The 16,946-nt window shown below is 44.6% G+C and overlaps 1 protein-coding gene across 1 annotated transcript in view; it reads left to right on the forward strand.

The window, feature by feature from the left end:
* Nucleotides 1-2,341: 2,341 nt before the first annotated feature.
* The window catches only part of TMEM132D (transmembrane protein 132D), a 525,295-nt gene continuing 510,690 nt past the window's right edge, over nucleotides 2,342-16,946 (forward strand). Inside the window, exon 1 of the mRNA XM_038574733.1 lies at nucleotides 2,342-2,426. Coding sequence (XP_038430661.1) covers nucleotides 2,408-2,426 — 19 coding nt within the window. The 5' untranslated portion in view covers nucleotides 2,342-2,407. The remainder of the gene's footprint in view (nucleotides 2,427-16,946) is intronic.

Consider the following 16,946-nt stretch of genomic DNA (forward strand, 5'->3'; position numbering starts at 1 on the left):
CACTTGCCATCAGGGAAATACAAATCAAAACTACAATGAGATACCACCTCACACCAGTGAGAATGGGGAAAATTAACAAGGCAGGAAACAACCAATGTTGGAGAGGATGCGGAGAAAAGGGAACCCTCTTACACTGTTGGTGGGAATGTGAACTGGTGCAGCCACTCTGGAAAACTGTGTGGAGGTTCCTCAAACAGTTAAAAATAGACCTGCCCTACGACCCAGCAATTGCACTGCTGGGGATTTACCCCAAAGATACAGATGCAATGAAACGCCGGGACACCTGCACCCCGATGTTTATAGCAGCAATGGCCACGATAGCCAAACTGTGGAAGGAGCCTCGGTGTCCAACGAAAGATGAATGGATAAAGAAGATGTGGTTTATGTATACAATGGAATATTACTCAGCTATTAGAAATGACAAATACCCACCATTTGCTTCAACGTGGATGGAACTGGAGGGTATTATGCTGAGTGAAGTAAGTCAGTCGGAGAAGGACAAACATTATATGTTCTCATTCATTTGGGGAATATAAATAATAGTGAAAGGGAAAATAAGGGAAGGGAGAAGAAATGTGTGGGAAATATCAGAAAGGGAGACAGAACGTAAAGACTGCTAACTCTGGGAAACGAACTAGGGGTGGTAGAAGGGGAGGAGGGCGGGGGGTGGGAGTGAATGGGTGACGGGCACTGGGTGTTATTCTGTATGTTAGGAAATTGAACACCAATAAAAAAAAAAAAAAAAAAAAAAAAAGGAAAGCACACGGGTTAGGGACGCCTGGGTGGCTCAGTGGTTGAGCATCCGCCTTCAGCTCCCGGCATGATCCCGGCCGGAGTCCTGGGATCAAGGTTCACATCGGGCTCCCTGCAGGGAAGCTCCCTGCTTCTCCCTCTACCTATGTCTCTCTCTCTCTCTCTCTCTTTCTCTCTCTGTGTGTGTCTCTCATGAATAAATAAATTAAATCTTAAAAAAAAAAAAAAAGGAGAGCACACAGTGAGATGTTCCGTGGTTGGCTGTCAGGTCATATAGAATGTTTTCTTCAAGTTTCAGGATTATCAAGGACATCTCCAGTTCAAAAGCTGGAATAACAAATAAATGTGTATGTCTGAGGCACTGTGTCCTGTGGCCTCAGTGGTCTTGTGCCACTGACTCAGGGTGGAATGAGATTTGGCAGAAACAGGATATAGGATCCAGTGGAAGGTCTCCTGAGGAGGGCGCAGCCCGTGTCACCAGGCTGCAGAGCTGTGTGAGCATAGAGAACTCTCAGATGCAAATGCATCACCTTCATCAACCCCACAGCATCTGGGCGGAGATGGCTCATTCCTCTCTGGACAGCTTGATGCCAGTCCCCTGATACTCCTCAGTATCAGCACCTAGATTCCTCTAGAGTAGGGCTAGAAAACACACACACTTTTAAGGACCAGCCCATCTTTGAAAGTGAGTGAAGTGTGTGAGAGTGAGGTTCCCAAGAATCAAGTGGGCCGACCAGAGAACCACTGCCAGGGTGAGTCTGGCAGTGGAGGGCATTGTGTCCCATAGAGGCTAGAATCTGTTTCCCTCAGGTGACAGCTGACCTGTGGAATGCAGGCCCTATGTTGCTGGAACTTCCTACATCCAAAGGAAACCTGAAATTTGCATTTTTAGGTGAAGTCTTCTAATTCTTTAAGGCTCATAACTAATTTAAAAAATTAAACATTGTATAAGTCAAATGAAACCAGTTCATAAGTTGGATTGACCAGTCTGCAATTTCCGCTGAAGCCAGAAGCCAGGAATTCTGGAACAGGAAGTGTTTGGAGAGTCAGACATGCCTGACTTCTCAGTGTCACCCAGGCAGAAGGCTGGACAGGAAGGCTCACTGGGTGCTTGGGGCACCGTCTCCGAGTCCTGCTTAACTCCAGGACAGGCACTCATTGGATGGCAGTATGGTCAAGAATTGTCCTGCACTATTTAAATTGTTACTTATTTTATTGCTTTAATTTGGCTGATTCCATGCAGTTAAGTTAATAAAAATTAAATAAGTTTAGATGTGTTTCTACTAATTATCTTATCTCTCCAATTTCCTTTACAGAATTCAAAAACCGCTAACCTGCTTGGCTTTTCCAGAATGTTTATATTAATAAACAAACATCTATTTTACCATTTGCATGTCTTTTGCCAAACTGCAGAGATTTTTTTTTAAATTTTACTCAGTTTTTCATAGGAAGGGTAAATTAGTCCAGTGGTAACTCTGAAATCTGACATCTCTACCCTCTTTTGTCACACCAACTACTCCCTGGGTCTTCTTACCGAGATAGGTGTGTGACCCAGAATTCAGAATATCTACAGAGTTCCGGGTGTCAAGGGAGATGTCTGTGGATAGAGCTCAAAGGAAGCCCTCAGACAAGATGGCTACTACCTGGATGGGGGATGACCAGGAAGGAAGACTGTAAGTTTCCATTACTCATTAAAAATGTGTAATAAGGGGGCACCTGGATGGCTCAGAAGTTGAGCATCTGCCTTTGACTCAGGTCATGATCCTGGAGTCCTGGGACCAAGCCCAGCATCAGACTTCCCATAGGGAGCCTGCTTCTCCCTCTGCCATGTCTGTGTCTCTCATGAATGAATAAATAAAGTCATTAAAAAGAAAGTTTAATGAATGTCCTAGAGATATATGGGAGTTTTAATAATAAGTGCATAGCAGCTACTTCTAGAACCTTTGGAGGCATTTCTCTTGGCCTTCCTCCCCAACCCGGGCTCCTCAATTAATATTGTTTTGGGATTATAATCAGCAATGTAATGAAGCATCCATGGAAATGGTGGTGCAGGCTGCACTACGAAAGAGCAAACCCAGAAGGCCCATGTGAACAGGATGCTCTGGGTGCCCCTGAGTAGGAAATATGATAGTGACACATCATGTGCCATGTTGTTGAGAAATTAAACTCCATTTCTCAAATGCAGCAGGATCAGAGAGTTGTCCCAAAGGTCAACAGATCTGCCCAACACATGGTACTGAACATTTAAAATGGGCTAGCCCTTAGGCTGATAATGTACACAGAGCCAAGAAAACAGTCAGGAGTCCTTCAGAAGAGATGCTTGATGTCTTGATGGCACCTGGACTGGATAGAAGTCTTAGCCATGTATGCAGAGAAAGAAACAGCAAAAGAATGACATGACTTGGTGCCATGAAAGATGGGGAAAGTGGTGTGGGAGGTTTCAGAGGATGTGTAATGTGTATAGTTTTGAAAGAAAATGTTGCTGAAAAACACCCCAATAATGTTCGAGTAAGATGGCCTTCATGTAGTGAGACCGAAAGCTGAGACAAGGTAGCAGGAGAATACAGAATTGAGTAAAGCAAGAATTAAAAGAGCTACATTTGAAACCCATATGTTTATAGAAGTGAAAACTATAGAAGCAATAAGTATCATTGTAGGCAAACTTTTTTTTTTTAAACAAACACAAGTTGTAACAAATGAGTATGTAGGAAAAAACTTAAAATGTTATTAAACTCTTCTCCCATGGGGAAAGAAAAGGCACTGGGCCCAGATGGGTTTATCTGATTTCTTCACATTTTTAAAGAATATTCAATTCCATTGGCTATGAAAAATAAATAGAAAGGAAATGGAAATAAAATGTAGGTAAAAATAAAGCTCTGTTAGTGAATTTTATGAAGCCAACATAACCTCAAACCAAAATCTAAAAAGATAGTAAAAGAAATTTTAGAGAAACATCTCATTCACAAAAACAGCTCTAAATATCTCCAGTAAAATACTAACAAGTTAAACAGAGTAATACGATTCATTAATAAAGTTAATTTTTTTAGAAAAACCTTCGAGATTGTATAGCATTAAATGATAGGTTATGAAGGAAGATGCCTTGGTGTATGTCACCAGTTAGTTTGGATGAAACCCAACCTGCATTTTTCATTTAAAAAAATAAAAGCAGTAAGGTAGGAATCCCACATTGTAGATACCTTATAGTATCTCTGAATCCAGTAGCCACCTTACATGTAATGGCAAAAAAGAAGGAACATCAAAATAAGGATGCCAATTATTGGCACCATAACTTAGCAATATAGAGGTAAGTGAGACTGGTAGCTCTGGTGCCATGAACTGCTGTTTTTCCAAAATCACTTGTAAGGTGAGTCAAGACTAACGTTTTTATTATGGTGTATATTCTTCAGTGTCTAGAAATGATTTTGTTTAGGGGATATAGTGTAATCTGGTTGACACTGTTGCTTCCACCTGGGCATAGCATGGTCTTGCATACTTGTGCAGGTATGGAGGTGTGGCTTCATACCTGGGGAACTTCATACCTGGAGAACTCTGCATTTCTTCTGTGCACAGTTCATTCTTAGGGATTCTCTGAGCATGTGAGCATCCTCTGTCCTTTTTAACGCTGAAGTTAAAAACAATAAGGACTCTATCATAGCCAACACCATGAGACAAGAAAGGCATCTTGACTAACTACTGGAAAGGGTGACAGTGGATCATGTTACGTGACTATTAATGTTTTCACCATACAGAAGTATAAAGAAGGACACTATAAAATAGTCAACAATTCACCACCTTCAGATAAACCTCTTTCATGTTAAAGAACAATAAAGGAAATACATACACAAAGTTATTAACCAAATAAATATGTATAGTCTGGTGCCAAATAAGAAACCAAAGCCACTTCCCCTTCAGGCTGCCTATTCACATATAGTACACTTTACTACCATTCTTTAAATTTCTTCCAGAAATGCATATATGTGTGTGTTATTTTTTATTTACATGAGGAAAATCATTATTGAGAGATAATATGATTGTCTTCCAAAGAGTCAGAGAAACTCAGACAGGTGTAATAAAGCCACAACAGTCATTTTGTCCAATTACAGTAGCACTCGCATTGGAAATAGCATGGAGACAAGATCCCACTCAAAAATAACAAAAAATAGGGGATCCCTGGGTGGTTCAGCAGTTTAGCGCCTGCCTTTGGCCCAGGGCGCAATCCTGGAGTCCCGGGATCGAGTCCTGCATCGGGCTCCCGACATGGAGCCTGCTTCTCCCTCCTCCTATGTCTCTGCTTCTCTCTCTCTCTCTATCATGAATAAATAAATAAATCTTTAAAAATATTTAAAAATATTTTAATATATTTAAAATATAAATGATTTAGGAAGAATTTAATAACAATGCTCAAAATTGAAGGAACAATTTGACAGAACTAAATTCTATCAGTCATAAGGAAAGGCAGAGAGGGCCACTTGCATAAAATTATGAAGTGTTCTGTATTATATAATATACTTATCCAGAATTCATCTGTGATTCTACCTTTTCAATCAAAATAGCAGTGTTTTTCTTAAGGGTAACATGACAAAATGATTCTGAAGTTCACTAAGAAAAAGAAATGCCTAAGTGGAACAAAGCAAATACTTAAGAAAGAATAATGTCGAAGACCTTCACTGTAAGATATTAAAACACACTATATAAAAAGATAAATAAAATACTGCAGTATAGGCAGTAATCCAAGAAAAGCCAAGATTTCGATGGTATAAAACTGAAAGTGATTTTATGTGTGTGTTTGTAAAAAGAACTTATTTATTTATTTATTTATTTATTCATTTATTTATTTATTTAGAGAGAAAGAGAGAGCAAGAGTGATAGAATGAGCGGGGGAGAGGGACAGAGAGAGAGATAAGCAGACTCCCTACAGAGCTGAAGGTAGGTGCTTAACTGACTGAACCACCCAGGCACCCCTGTTCATTCATTTATTTTTTTAATTTAAATTTTAGTTAACAAACAGTGCAATATTGACTTCTGAAGTAGAATTCAGTGATTCATCCTTTGCATACAACACCCCAGTGCTCATCACAAAAAGTGCCCTCCTTAATGCCCATCCCCCATCTAGCCCATCCCCCACCCACCTCCCTCCCTCAACCCTCTGTTCTCTGTCATTACGAGTCTCTTCTAGTTTGTTTCCCTATCTCCTTTTCTTTTTACCCTTCCTCTATGTTCATCTGTTTTCTTTATTAAATTCCACATATGAATGAGATCATATGGTGTCTTTCTCTTACTGACTTATTTTGCTTAGTATAATACTGTCTAGCTCCATCCACATCATTGCAAATGGAAGATTCCATTCCTTTGTATGGCTAATATTTTATTATATATATATATATTTATATATGTATATATATGTATGTATATACAAACACTATATTTTTTTATTCCGTTCATTAGTTGATGGACATCTGGGCTCTTTCCATGGTTTGTCTATTGTCAATAATGCTCCATAAACATCGGGAGTGCAGTTGCCCATTCAAGTCTATTTTTGTATCCTTTGGGTAAATGTCTAGTAGTGCAATTGCTGAATCATAGAGTAGCTCTATTTTTAACTTTTAAAAAAAGATTTTATTTATTTATTTGAGATAGAGAATGACCAAGAGAAGGAGAGAGAGACCAGGGGGAGGGGGAGGAGAAAAGGGAGAAGCAGGCTCTTAACTGAGAAAGGAGAGCTCAACACAGGGCTTGATCCCAGGACCCTGGGATCATATGGCCTGAGCCAAAGGCAGAAGCTTAACCAACTGAGCCACCCAGGTGCCCCTATTTTTAGCTTTTTGAGGAACTTCCATACTGTTTCCCAGAGTGGCTGCACCAGTTTGCATTCCCACCAACAGTGCATGAGGGTTTCCCTTTCTTTACATCCTCACCAATATGTGTTGTTTCTCATCTTGTTGATTTTAGCCATCCTGACAGGTGTGAGGGGCCATCTCACTGTGGTTTAGATTTGCATTTCCCTGATATGAGTGATGTTGAGCATCTTTCCATGTGTCTCTGAGCCATCTGGATATCTTCTTTGGAAGAATGTAAAAGAACACCTTCAAAGCATCAATAGCCCTGATTACTTACAGACAAAAATTACATTTCTGAATATTTAAAATGCCATATCCAAAGTAAAAAAAAAAGTGATTTGCTCTCCCGTGCCACCATTTTCCAAATACCTAACGATATATAATATGATTTTACAAGTAGGAGTGGGCCAGTATAGAATAGATCATATAAAAAAGTGAAACAGGACATTGACAGACAATTCACAAAACCATTTATAATAAAATTTGAAAAATAGCACCATCCTCCTGTAAAGCCAAAGGTGCCATTTTCACTTAAAACAGTGGCAGAGGTTTGAGGACCTGCCAGGTCATGGGTGTCAAGGTGTTCCTGTACTCCCAAAGAGAATAGAACCTGCAAAGTGTTGTAAAAGGTTTTTAAAGGTTTTTAAAGGCCAATACTTACTAGAGTCATTCAGATGTTTCTGCCCTCTTTCTGGAGAATCTATCCTGTGGGAAAAAATTGGATGATGTGCCAAGATCCACTCTCAAATATATTCTCTGCATCTTTACTTATCTCAAAATTCTTTTTAAAAATTATTTATTTATTTATTCATGAGAGACAGAGAGAGGCAGAGACACAGGCAGAGGGAGAAGCAATCTCCTTGCAGGGAACCTGATGTGGGACTTGATCCCAGAACCCCGGGATCACGCCCTGAGCCAAAGGCAGACACTCAAACACTGAGCCACCCAGGTGCCCCTATCACAGAATTCTTGAGGGCAGATGTGCTCAAGGTGCAGTATTACGTGGAAGTGGTGGTTGCAGTCAACATGCACACACATACAGTGTGATGCCATCTAACATATATTTTCCTGGAAAGAAACATCTGGTGGTATTTGCACCACTTTGCCCCTTGGTGGTAGATTGTGAGTGGCAGTAATGTTCTTTATATTTTTATATCTTTTCCATATCATCTCAATGAAAATGCAATAAATGATGGGGAAAAAAAATGTCAGACATGAGCCTCCTGGAAGCTTCCCTTTGATAATACCTATTCACTTTAAACTCACTCTTTTAAAGAGACTTCCCCCCTCCCCGCCCCAGAAACCTCCAGTCCAATTAAGGTTTTTCTCTGAATCCCTTAACCATTTTTTTCTTAAAATTACTTATTATGGATATTACTTATGTATCTATTGGTGTATTGATCTGTGTATGCCTGTCACTGTGCACTAGATGGTAAATCCTATGTTGGCAAGGACCATGTGTGGTTTGTCTGCTACTTTGTACTTAACACAATACCCAGCACCCTTCGGGTTCTCAGTCAATATTTACTGGATGAATTAATGAACCCTCAGTGATGATTAAAATGGCTAATATTCATCAGCTGCTCCTCATGTGCTGTTCATTGAACGCATCCTACCTCATTTACTCCCACCTCATCAACCCTGTACATGTTTATCCCATTTTACAGGCAAGGAAACTGAGGCCCATAAAGAGTACATATCCTGGTCAAGATTGCGTTGGGGCACCTGGGTGGTTCATTCGGTTGAGTGTCTGAGTCTTGATTTCAGCTCAAGTCATGATGTCAGAGTTAGGAGATCAAACCCTGAGTTGGCCCTGGGCTCAGTGGGAAGTCTACTTAAGGATTCTCTCTCTCCCTCTCCCTCTGCCCCTCCCCCCCCACCCGTGTGCACATGCAATCACACGCTCTCTCTCTCTCTCTCTCAAATAAATAAAATGAATCTTTAAAACAAAGATTACATAGATGATGGGAAAGATAGTTGGTGTTTGAGATGAATTCCATTGCCTGGGCTTTTAGCTACAGTTCCCCGCAGTGTCTGACCCTATAAAAAAGGATACCCAGCCATACACGTATCTTAAATGAGGCTGATGTGGAGGAGAACATCCTTTACACTGAAATGCTCAGTCCATCTAGGAATCTGTAAGGTAGCCCTTTTGCGTTTTACTCAGTCATTCAAACATTTGCTTTGGTGTCTGAATGTCACCCTAGGAAATCAATATACTTATCCCATAAGCACTAGAACAAAATCACCCTGCAGAAGTGAAAACAGGTCTTCTCCCCCATCAGGAAGACCATCAGAAAAGAGGTTCCGTAGCTGCTACTGTCTTTGCCTCAAGTGTTGTGCACACGGGGGGGTATTAAGCATGCTCCATGGGAAGTGGGTCTGTGGATTGTCCAATACTACTGATGGCTCTGAGGCTATTTGCTTTTCAAATTGATTTTTGACAGCCCAGATTCCTGGCATCAGTGGCTAAGAAACTCCAAGCAGGCTGAGATTGAGAGATTCATTTGCTAATTAGATTTTGAAAAATCATAGCCTTGGTTTTTGCAACTGTTCAGAGCAGCACAGGTTGTTACTGTGGAGGTTAACCCAGGCTATTCCTTTCAAGAAATAGGATGTTTGGGATTGGAGGGGGAAGAACAATCTACATTCAAATATTTTTATTTTGTACTTTGAAGTGGTCAGAGTTCAAGCCAATGACAGCTTCTTAAACCATTTAAAATATTTTTTAACTCCCTTCTGTTGCTTAACTGTGAGTCGGAATGAATAACTTTATTTTTCTCACCACTTTGGTTGTGGAGCAATATTTTACATTCAAAAAAGATGAAACTGTGTGTAATTTCAAATGCTGCTCTTAATGCTGCACATAATTAATGGTGAAAGGTCAATTTCCCCTTTGTTGGGAGTCTGCAGGTACATTTCCATAAGGTTTATTCCCATTATATTTTTGATCAATATATTTGCAGACCTCGCTTCCTGAAGCAACTCAGATAAAAATGCATTTTTTTGTGATTTTAATGATGTAGGACCTGCTTGTCTGTCCTGATGTCTTTGAGCAGACACTGCTAATTTGACTGTCTCACTGCCGGCAGCATGCAAGCTATAAGTGAAGTAACATATACAATTTACATTAAGCTTGCAGCGCTTCCAGTGGGGAGTGAGTAGGAATGTGCCACCAGAATACAGATATCAGTAGTATTAGATTGGGGATGTCAGTACTGAGGCCCCTTGGGTCGTTTGTCGGTTGAGCATCTGACTCTTGGTTTTGACTCAGGTCATGATCTCCAGATCATGGGATTAAGCCTCATGTGAGGCTCCAGGCTCAGGGGAGACTCTGCTTGTCCCTCTCTCTGCTTCTTCCCGCCCTGAGCTCTTGCTCTCATAAACAAATAAAATATTTTAAAAATAAAGGTCTCAGGACTTTTGGCTCTTCAATGATTCCCAGTTCAGAAATGTTTTCCACTGAAAACAAATTCAGAATTTCATAGGTGGATGTACTTTCATAGGTGGAATGTTTGGGAAGTTGTTCAGATTCAGTGGAACTCCAATCTCGTTTCAGAGACTTGGTTTGCCTTGGCCAGGCGAATGAGAGGTTTCTTTGCTGGGAGAACAGAATTAGGAGTGTTGTGCCATAGCCAGTGCAGAAGGTCACCTGGGTGCTGATGTGTGGGTTTAGACAGGTATCGTCCTCATGGACCACTGCATGATAGAAAGACTAATGGTTCTCGTTTCTTGGTGGATTTTGATCGTCTGTCAAGAACTTTCCGGGGTTACAAGATGTTGTGGCTCCTCGTGTGTGGTTGTAGGACAAGTGTGCAGAAGACACCGGGACCCTACCTGGCACAGCCGTGCCTCCATGACACACCCACGCGGGGTCATCTGTCCTGGCTGGTCTCTTCCAGGTGGCTCTACCTGCCTCCAGGCAGTGATTGAAGACGTCTGTCCCTGTAAACATTGGGGGGTTGCAGATGCTTGCCGAAAACCCTGCTCTGGTTTGCAGTCATACTTAGGACCAGTCCACGCTTGGCCCTGGGCTCGCCATGGGAGCTTATGTCTCGTCTGAGTTCTGCACTTCTGTCCTGCTATCTTCTCTCATGCCATCCTAGCTGCAATGGCCTTCTCTCTGTCTTGCAAGGATGCTGGGCCGCAGTCTGTGTATTTTCTTCCATCCATCTGGGAAGCTCGTCCCCAGGCCCTCACATACATAGCTTAGCTCCTTGTCATTGATGCTGACCACCAGCTGCTCAGAGGGAATGTTGGCTCTGTGAGAGCAGAGATGTGTGAGTCTTGTTCATGGGCGGATCCTCCAGTACCTCGTGCAGCATCTGGCATGGACTACATCTCGATCAGTATTTGTTTGGTGGAGGAATGAGCCTGGCAACTAAAAAGGAGACAAAAACTCTGCTGTCACTGAGTTTCTAACCTAATGTTTGCAATTGATCGTGAAGTGTTCATTACGACTCAGGAGCAGGAACTTAACAGAGCGTTCTGGGGTGCACTGGAGGCTACCCTGCAAGAAAATCCAGGTCCTGAATGTCCGGACATAACAGCGAAGGCAGAACTGTCCGTTTCCAGCACTGCACTGATGACCCTGTGCTGGGGCTTTCCGGGGACTCAGAGAGGGCCCCAGGTTAGTGCCTTGGCGTCCAGCCACTCAGCATCCTGAGGATCCCTGTGTCCTACCTGGCCCTTCGTGAAGTTTAGGACTGAGGTTTGAAGGAAAGTCAATTAGATGTTATCGTCTCTGTGTTTGGGTCAGTTTGGACAGATAAAACTTCACCTCTTTCAGCAGTTAGGGTGATCTACGGAATTTCAGAAACCACCTAGCACCTCCCCACTCCTCCTCTCCCCACCCCCTCTACCTCATCCTTTCTTCCTTCCTCCCTCCCTCCCCCTTCCCTCCCTCTTCCCCTTCTCCTCCCCTCCTGCCTTCCCTCCTTCCTTCCATCAAATCACTGGTAGCCAAAAATCTTAATATCTGCAAATTTAGGATTCAAGCCTTAATAAATGAAGGGATTTTGTAGTAACATGGGAAGTTCATTTTTTTTTTTGTTGCTTGTTTTTTTGTTTTTGTAGTGATTGCCGTGAGGACGGGAAGAGGTATTTCCTTCATTAAATGTCCCTCAATTGGGGAGACACAGCTTTTCCTAGCTGCCTGTCGGCTGCAGGCTGCAGCATCCCGCAAGTTCCCTTCTTTGATGGGGCTGCTTGGGAGCCCACTGGCCTCTGCAGCACATCATCATTCTCTGCCCTGCCCCTCCCATTTGAGTGCACTCTGGGCTTGTGCCTTCACCATCTTGCTTCGCTATCTTTTATTTTATGTGACAGTTTGGGACCGTCCAGTTGGCTGTGGAACATTTCATACACCGGAGTGGAGGCAGAAATGTGCCGTCGGGACACAGTGCCATGGAAGTCTGTCTGCACTGCTGTGGGGAGCTGATTAATTGCAGGTGCCTTTTCTGTAGGCTCCTGTCCCAGGGACAAAGCAGGACATGTTTGCATAGGACCTGGGGTCCTTTCCAGACTTGGAAGCTCTGATTGACAAGCATCAGCCATGAGACTTAAAAGCCACATGTTTTCTGACAAATAAACTAGGTTCAGATGCACTACTGGTGCTACATGGTAAATACAGTCAGTGTAAGCTGTCAGGAAACTCCGTGACAATTCACTTCATTTCTGGGTACGCTGGATGTCAGGTACACGTTGAGAGAGTATGTACCTGAGGAACCATCTGCTTTAACACGGAGTAAAAATCTCTGAATCACATGGCCGTTGGGAGCCACCTGCACTCCTGCAGTGAGCTGCCTGGTAATGACCTTCAGGCCAAAAATCTATACTCCTCCTGCCCTGGTCTTCTCTTGGGAACAGGCGGGAGAGCACGGTGTCAGTGCCAGCCCAGCCCCATCCTCCTCACTTCTGCTGTCTGCAGAGGAGCTCTGTAACCTGTGCATTCGACGGCATGTGTATGCTCGTGCATGTGTTTCCCGAGCATTCTGTCTCTTTCAAACTTGGCTCAACTTGTTGGAAGGCAGCACTTGTTCATACTTTACAGTGTAAGCACCAGTTTGTATTTTTTTTTTTTTTCATTTGAAATCTTATTTGAAGCCCCAATCTATAACAGAGTAAGCGGGTGTGCTGGCCCAGGTGGTGAGCTGCCGTAAGAAAGCACCACAGATGAGCGGCTTAAACAACACATTGCTTTTCTCCCAATCTGGAGGCCAGAAATCCCCAATCTGGGTGCTGGCATTGTAGGGCTCTGGTGACCTTCCCACTGTGTCCTCACCTGGCAGAGAGAGTGGTTTTAAGGACACTACTCCCAACATAGGGCCCCACCCTCATGACCCCACCCAGCCCTGATGCTCTCTCAAAGGCCTCAGGTCATATACCACTGTGAGGGCATGGTTAGGGTGTGGGGAGAACGCAACTCTGTCCTGAGCAGATGTCAGGGAGAGGGCACACTGTAAAAGTCCCGCACAAGGGAAACTTCACACCTGACAGTCTCTGGTTCCTTAATGCCACATGGATTTGTACAGACAGCCATCATGAGTCAAGAAAGAGTGTGTCTTTAGCACATCTGAATACCAGGCAGCCCCATGTGTCACCTAAATCCTTACAGAGTCCTTGGAGGGAGATGGGACTGTCTCCATTTCACCTGTAAGAAGACTTGACCCTCCTACTGATTACCTATTGCCAGCATCACTCCTGGTGTCCGGCGTCACACCTGGTGCTTGGCGTCACTTCTGGTGCTCAGCATCATGCCTGGTGCCCGGCATCATGCCTGGTGCTTGGTGTCACTCCTGGTGTCCTGAGTCACACCTGGTGCCTGGCATCACACCTGGAGCTTAGCGTCACTCCTGGTGTCCGGAGTCACACCTGGTGCACAGCATCACTCCTGGTGCTCAGTGTCACACTTGGTGTCCGGCATCACTCCTGGTGCCCAGCGTCACACCTGGTATCCAGCATTGCACCTGGTGCACAGCATCACACCTGGCACCTGGCATCACTCCTAGTGCACAGTGTTACACATGGTGCCCAGCGTCACTCCTGGTGCCTGGTGTCACTCCTAGTGCACAGCATCACACCTGGTGCCCGATGTCACACCGGGTGCACAGCATCACTCCTGGTGTCCAACATTGCACCTGGTGCCCGGCATCACACCTGGTGCTTGGCGTCACTTCTGATGCTCAGCGTCATGCCTGGCGCCCGGCATCATGCCTGGTACTTGGTGTCACTCCTGGTGTCCTGAGTCACACCTGGTGCCTGGCATCATACCTGGTGCTTAGCATCACTCCTGGTGTCCAGAGTCACATCTGGTGCTTGGTGTCACACCTGGTGCACAGCATCACTCCTGGTTCCCAGCACAGAATCACACCTGGTGCCTAGCGTCACTCCTGGTGCCTGGCGTCACTCCTAGTGTACAGAATCACACCTGGTGCCTGGCGTCACTCCTAGTGCCTGGGTCACTCCTAGTGCACAGCATCACACCTGGTGCCCAGCATCACTTAGCACATAGCATTACACCTGGTGCCCAGCATCACTCCTGGTGCCTGGTGTCACACCTGGTGGACAGCATCACTCTTGGTGTCCAGCACCACACCTGGTGCACAGCATCATTCCTAGTGTCCAGCATCGCACCTGGTGCACAGCATCGCTCCTAGTGTTGAGCATCACACCTGGTGCCCGGTGTCACTCCTGGTGCCCGATGTCACAGCTGGTGCTCAGCATCACACCTGGTGCATGGCATCACTCTTGGTGCACAGCATCACTCCTGGTGCACAGCATCACACCTGGTGCACAGCTTCACACCTGTTGCACAGCAGAGTGGACACCAAAAGTGTGGTAGCCATTTCCAGAGTCTGACACTAACCAGATGAGGAAGAGGGTAGTAGTGAGTGGATCAGGCTGATTGTCGGATGGTGATAGCAGCCAGGTCAGGCTCCCTGACGCCCAGGATGCTGTCTGCTTGGCTCCTGGCTGCAATCCCCAGCATCTACCACAGAGCCTGGCATGCAGCAGGTGCATGCTGCATCTTCACTGGGGGTACCTGCTAATGCCATCTGATGCAGGAGAATTCAGAAATTTGCATTTTAAGGTGATGTTGAAAGCTCACAAAATGTTGGTGGCAATAAAAATAAATTTGCCACTAAGTGGGCCAATCGTATGTCATCCAAGCAAAAACAACTGTAGGCCTCGTGAAATTCACACTGCTAGTTTTTCACCTTTGTTTCATGTTGGCACCATAGGTGCCTGTGAGGATTAGCTGGAAAGCTGTGGGAAATTGCCTGTGTGCACATAGTGTGACATTTTGTGTGGGCCAACTTGCTGACTGTGTATGGTCTGTGGGATTAAAATGAAAGCCATATGCTCTACACCCAATGGTGTGTTCTATGGGATAAGCCTCCCATCAGAAATTATGTAAAAGGATCAGCCTTCATTCACTCAGTTGCTCACTACTAATAGGGAACTAAATGGTATATTCTCCAGCTCAGCTGACTTTAGAGTTGAAAGAAGTGCTTGCAGAAGGAAGGATGAGAAAAAGAGTGAGCAAGAGATAAGTCCTGTGGGCTGTCCTGAGCCTCGGCCTGCACACCGGCTGGATATGGGTGTGCCGTTTCCTCAGGAGCCTAAAAATCATGCCTTCTACCTTTTATCTGCTGTACTATGGAAATAAATTGGAAAACATCCATGGTATATGAAATGGATTTTATTTTATTTTTTTTAAAGATTGTATTTATTGAGCAAGAGCAAGAATAAGAGAGCACGAGCAGAGGGAGAGGGAGAGGGAGAACAAGACTCCCAGCTGAGCAGGGAGCCTGATGGGGGGCTAGAACCCAGGACCCCGGGAGCGTGACCTGAGCCGGAGGCAGACGCTTAACCCACTGAGCCACCCAGGCACCCCTGAAATGGGTTTTAATGAATTAATTTGAACATTGAAAAAGGAAGAAGAAAAGAAAGCACAGATGAGGACAGTTACACTCTCCAGCTTTGGCAGCTGGACCTTGTGCCCAGAGTGAGCTTCAGAAGTAAGACGGCTTGGCTTTGCTGTTCTGTTTTGACTTTAAGTTCCCACTTACCATTCCTACAATGAGCTTCCTGCTACTCAGAGAACAATTTTAGGATTTCGAGATGAGTATTTTATACGAAATGGGCCCTACATGCCAGCTACTGTCATCACCTGGGGACATCCTGAGGAAACGGTTATCTCCTTTGATTTTTGAAGAGGGTGAGGGGTTGAGGGAAGCAAACATAAAACTCTGGAAATTCCTGGATGTTAGGGTCGCTCCTGAGGGTATGCCATGATGCACTTTCAGGGGTAATTTACTGCCCTCCTTGCCGCCCCACAGGAGAGCTGACCTGCTGGGATGACAGGTGCAGGATGCCAGCAAACAGCCAGGTCACCAGTACTGTCTTGAATGGTCCTGCTACTCACACGTTGCTATTACTGCCCTCCCCCACCTCCCACCCCCGAATTCGGTTTTTATAAATCTCAACTACTGAACTTTGGACTCAAAACCAAAATATTAAAAACTGAAGATGTTCTAAGCATTTGGTGCAAATGCAAACTGTCATGCATACCTGTTCTCCCTGCACATCGGGCCCCACGGTGAGAACAGGTATGCCTGGAAATCGGATTCTGGTTTGATCACACACCAGCCCCCTGCCTGACCTTGTGCCCTGTGACCAGTCCCTCAGAGTGTTTGCAGAACAACATGGGATGAAGTGAAGGAAAGCAGTTTATTACCTGCAGAACTCTTCCAGAGCAAAGATCACATTTATGAGCTTGTTACTGATCATTTGCAACTCTGAACATGAGACTTGCCTTGTATGTTACTAACCCTGTGACCCTCTGAGGCAAAATCAAGGCCCTGGCTTTCTTTTCTTTTTTTAAAAGATTTTTATTTATTTTTGAGAGACAGAGAGAGGGGGGGAGGCGCAGAGACACAGGCAGAGGGAGAAGCAGGCTCCATGCAGGGAGTCCGACGTGGGACTCGATCCCGGGACTCCAGGATCACACCCTGAGCTGAAGGCAGGCGCTTAACCGCTGAGCTACCCAGGTGTCCCCCTGGTTTTCTTTTTACTGTGAACTCTGAATTGAAGCATACCCACCTCTGGGCTCCCCAATGGGTTCATTGAGAGTTTTAGAAAGAGACCCATGAACCTGATGTGTGGCTCTTCCCAGAATGTGCGCCCATCAAGTCTTCACATCCCAGAGCCTCGAGAAATGGGAGTTGCTATTCGAAGAGGTAGAGCAATGTCTGGTTTCCAAGGAGAAGGGGACACTTACGGGCAGGGACTTCACCTCCCTCCCCACCGCAGCTGGTGCAAAAACCAGAAGCAAACGCACAGAGCTTGGGA

Source organism: Canis lupus, chromosome 26 (genome assembly GCF_011100685.1).
Source record: "Canis lupus familiaris isolate Mischka breed German Shepherd chromosome 26, alternate assembly UU_Cfam_GSD_1.0, whole genome shotgun sequence".
Lineage (NCBI taxonomy): Eukaryota > Metazoa > Chordata > Mammalia > Carnivora > Canidae > Canis > Canis lupus.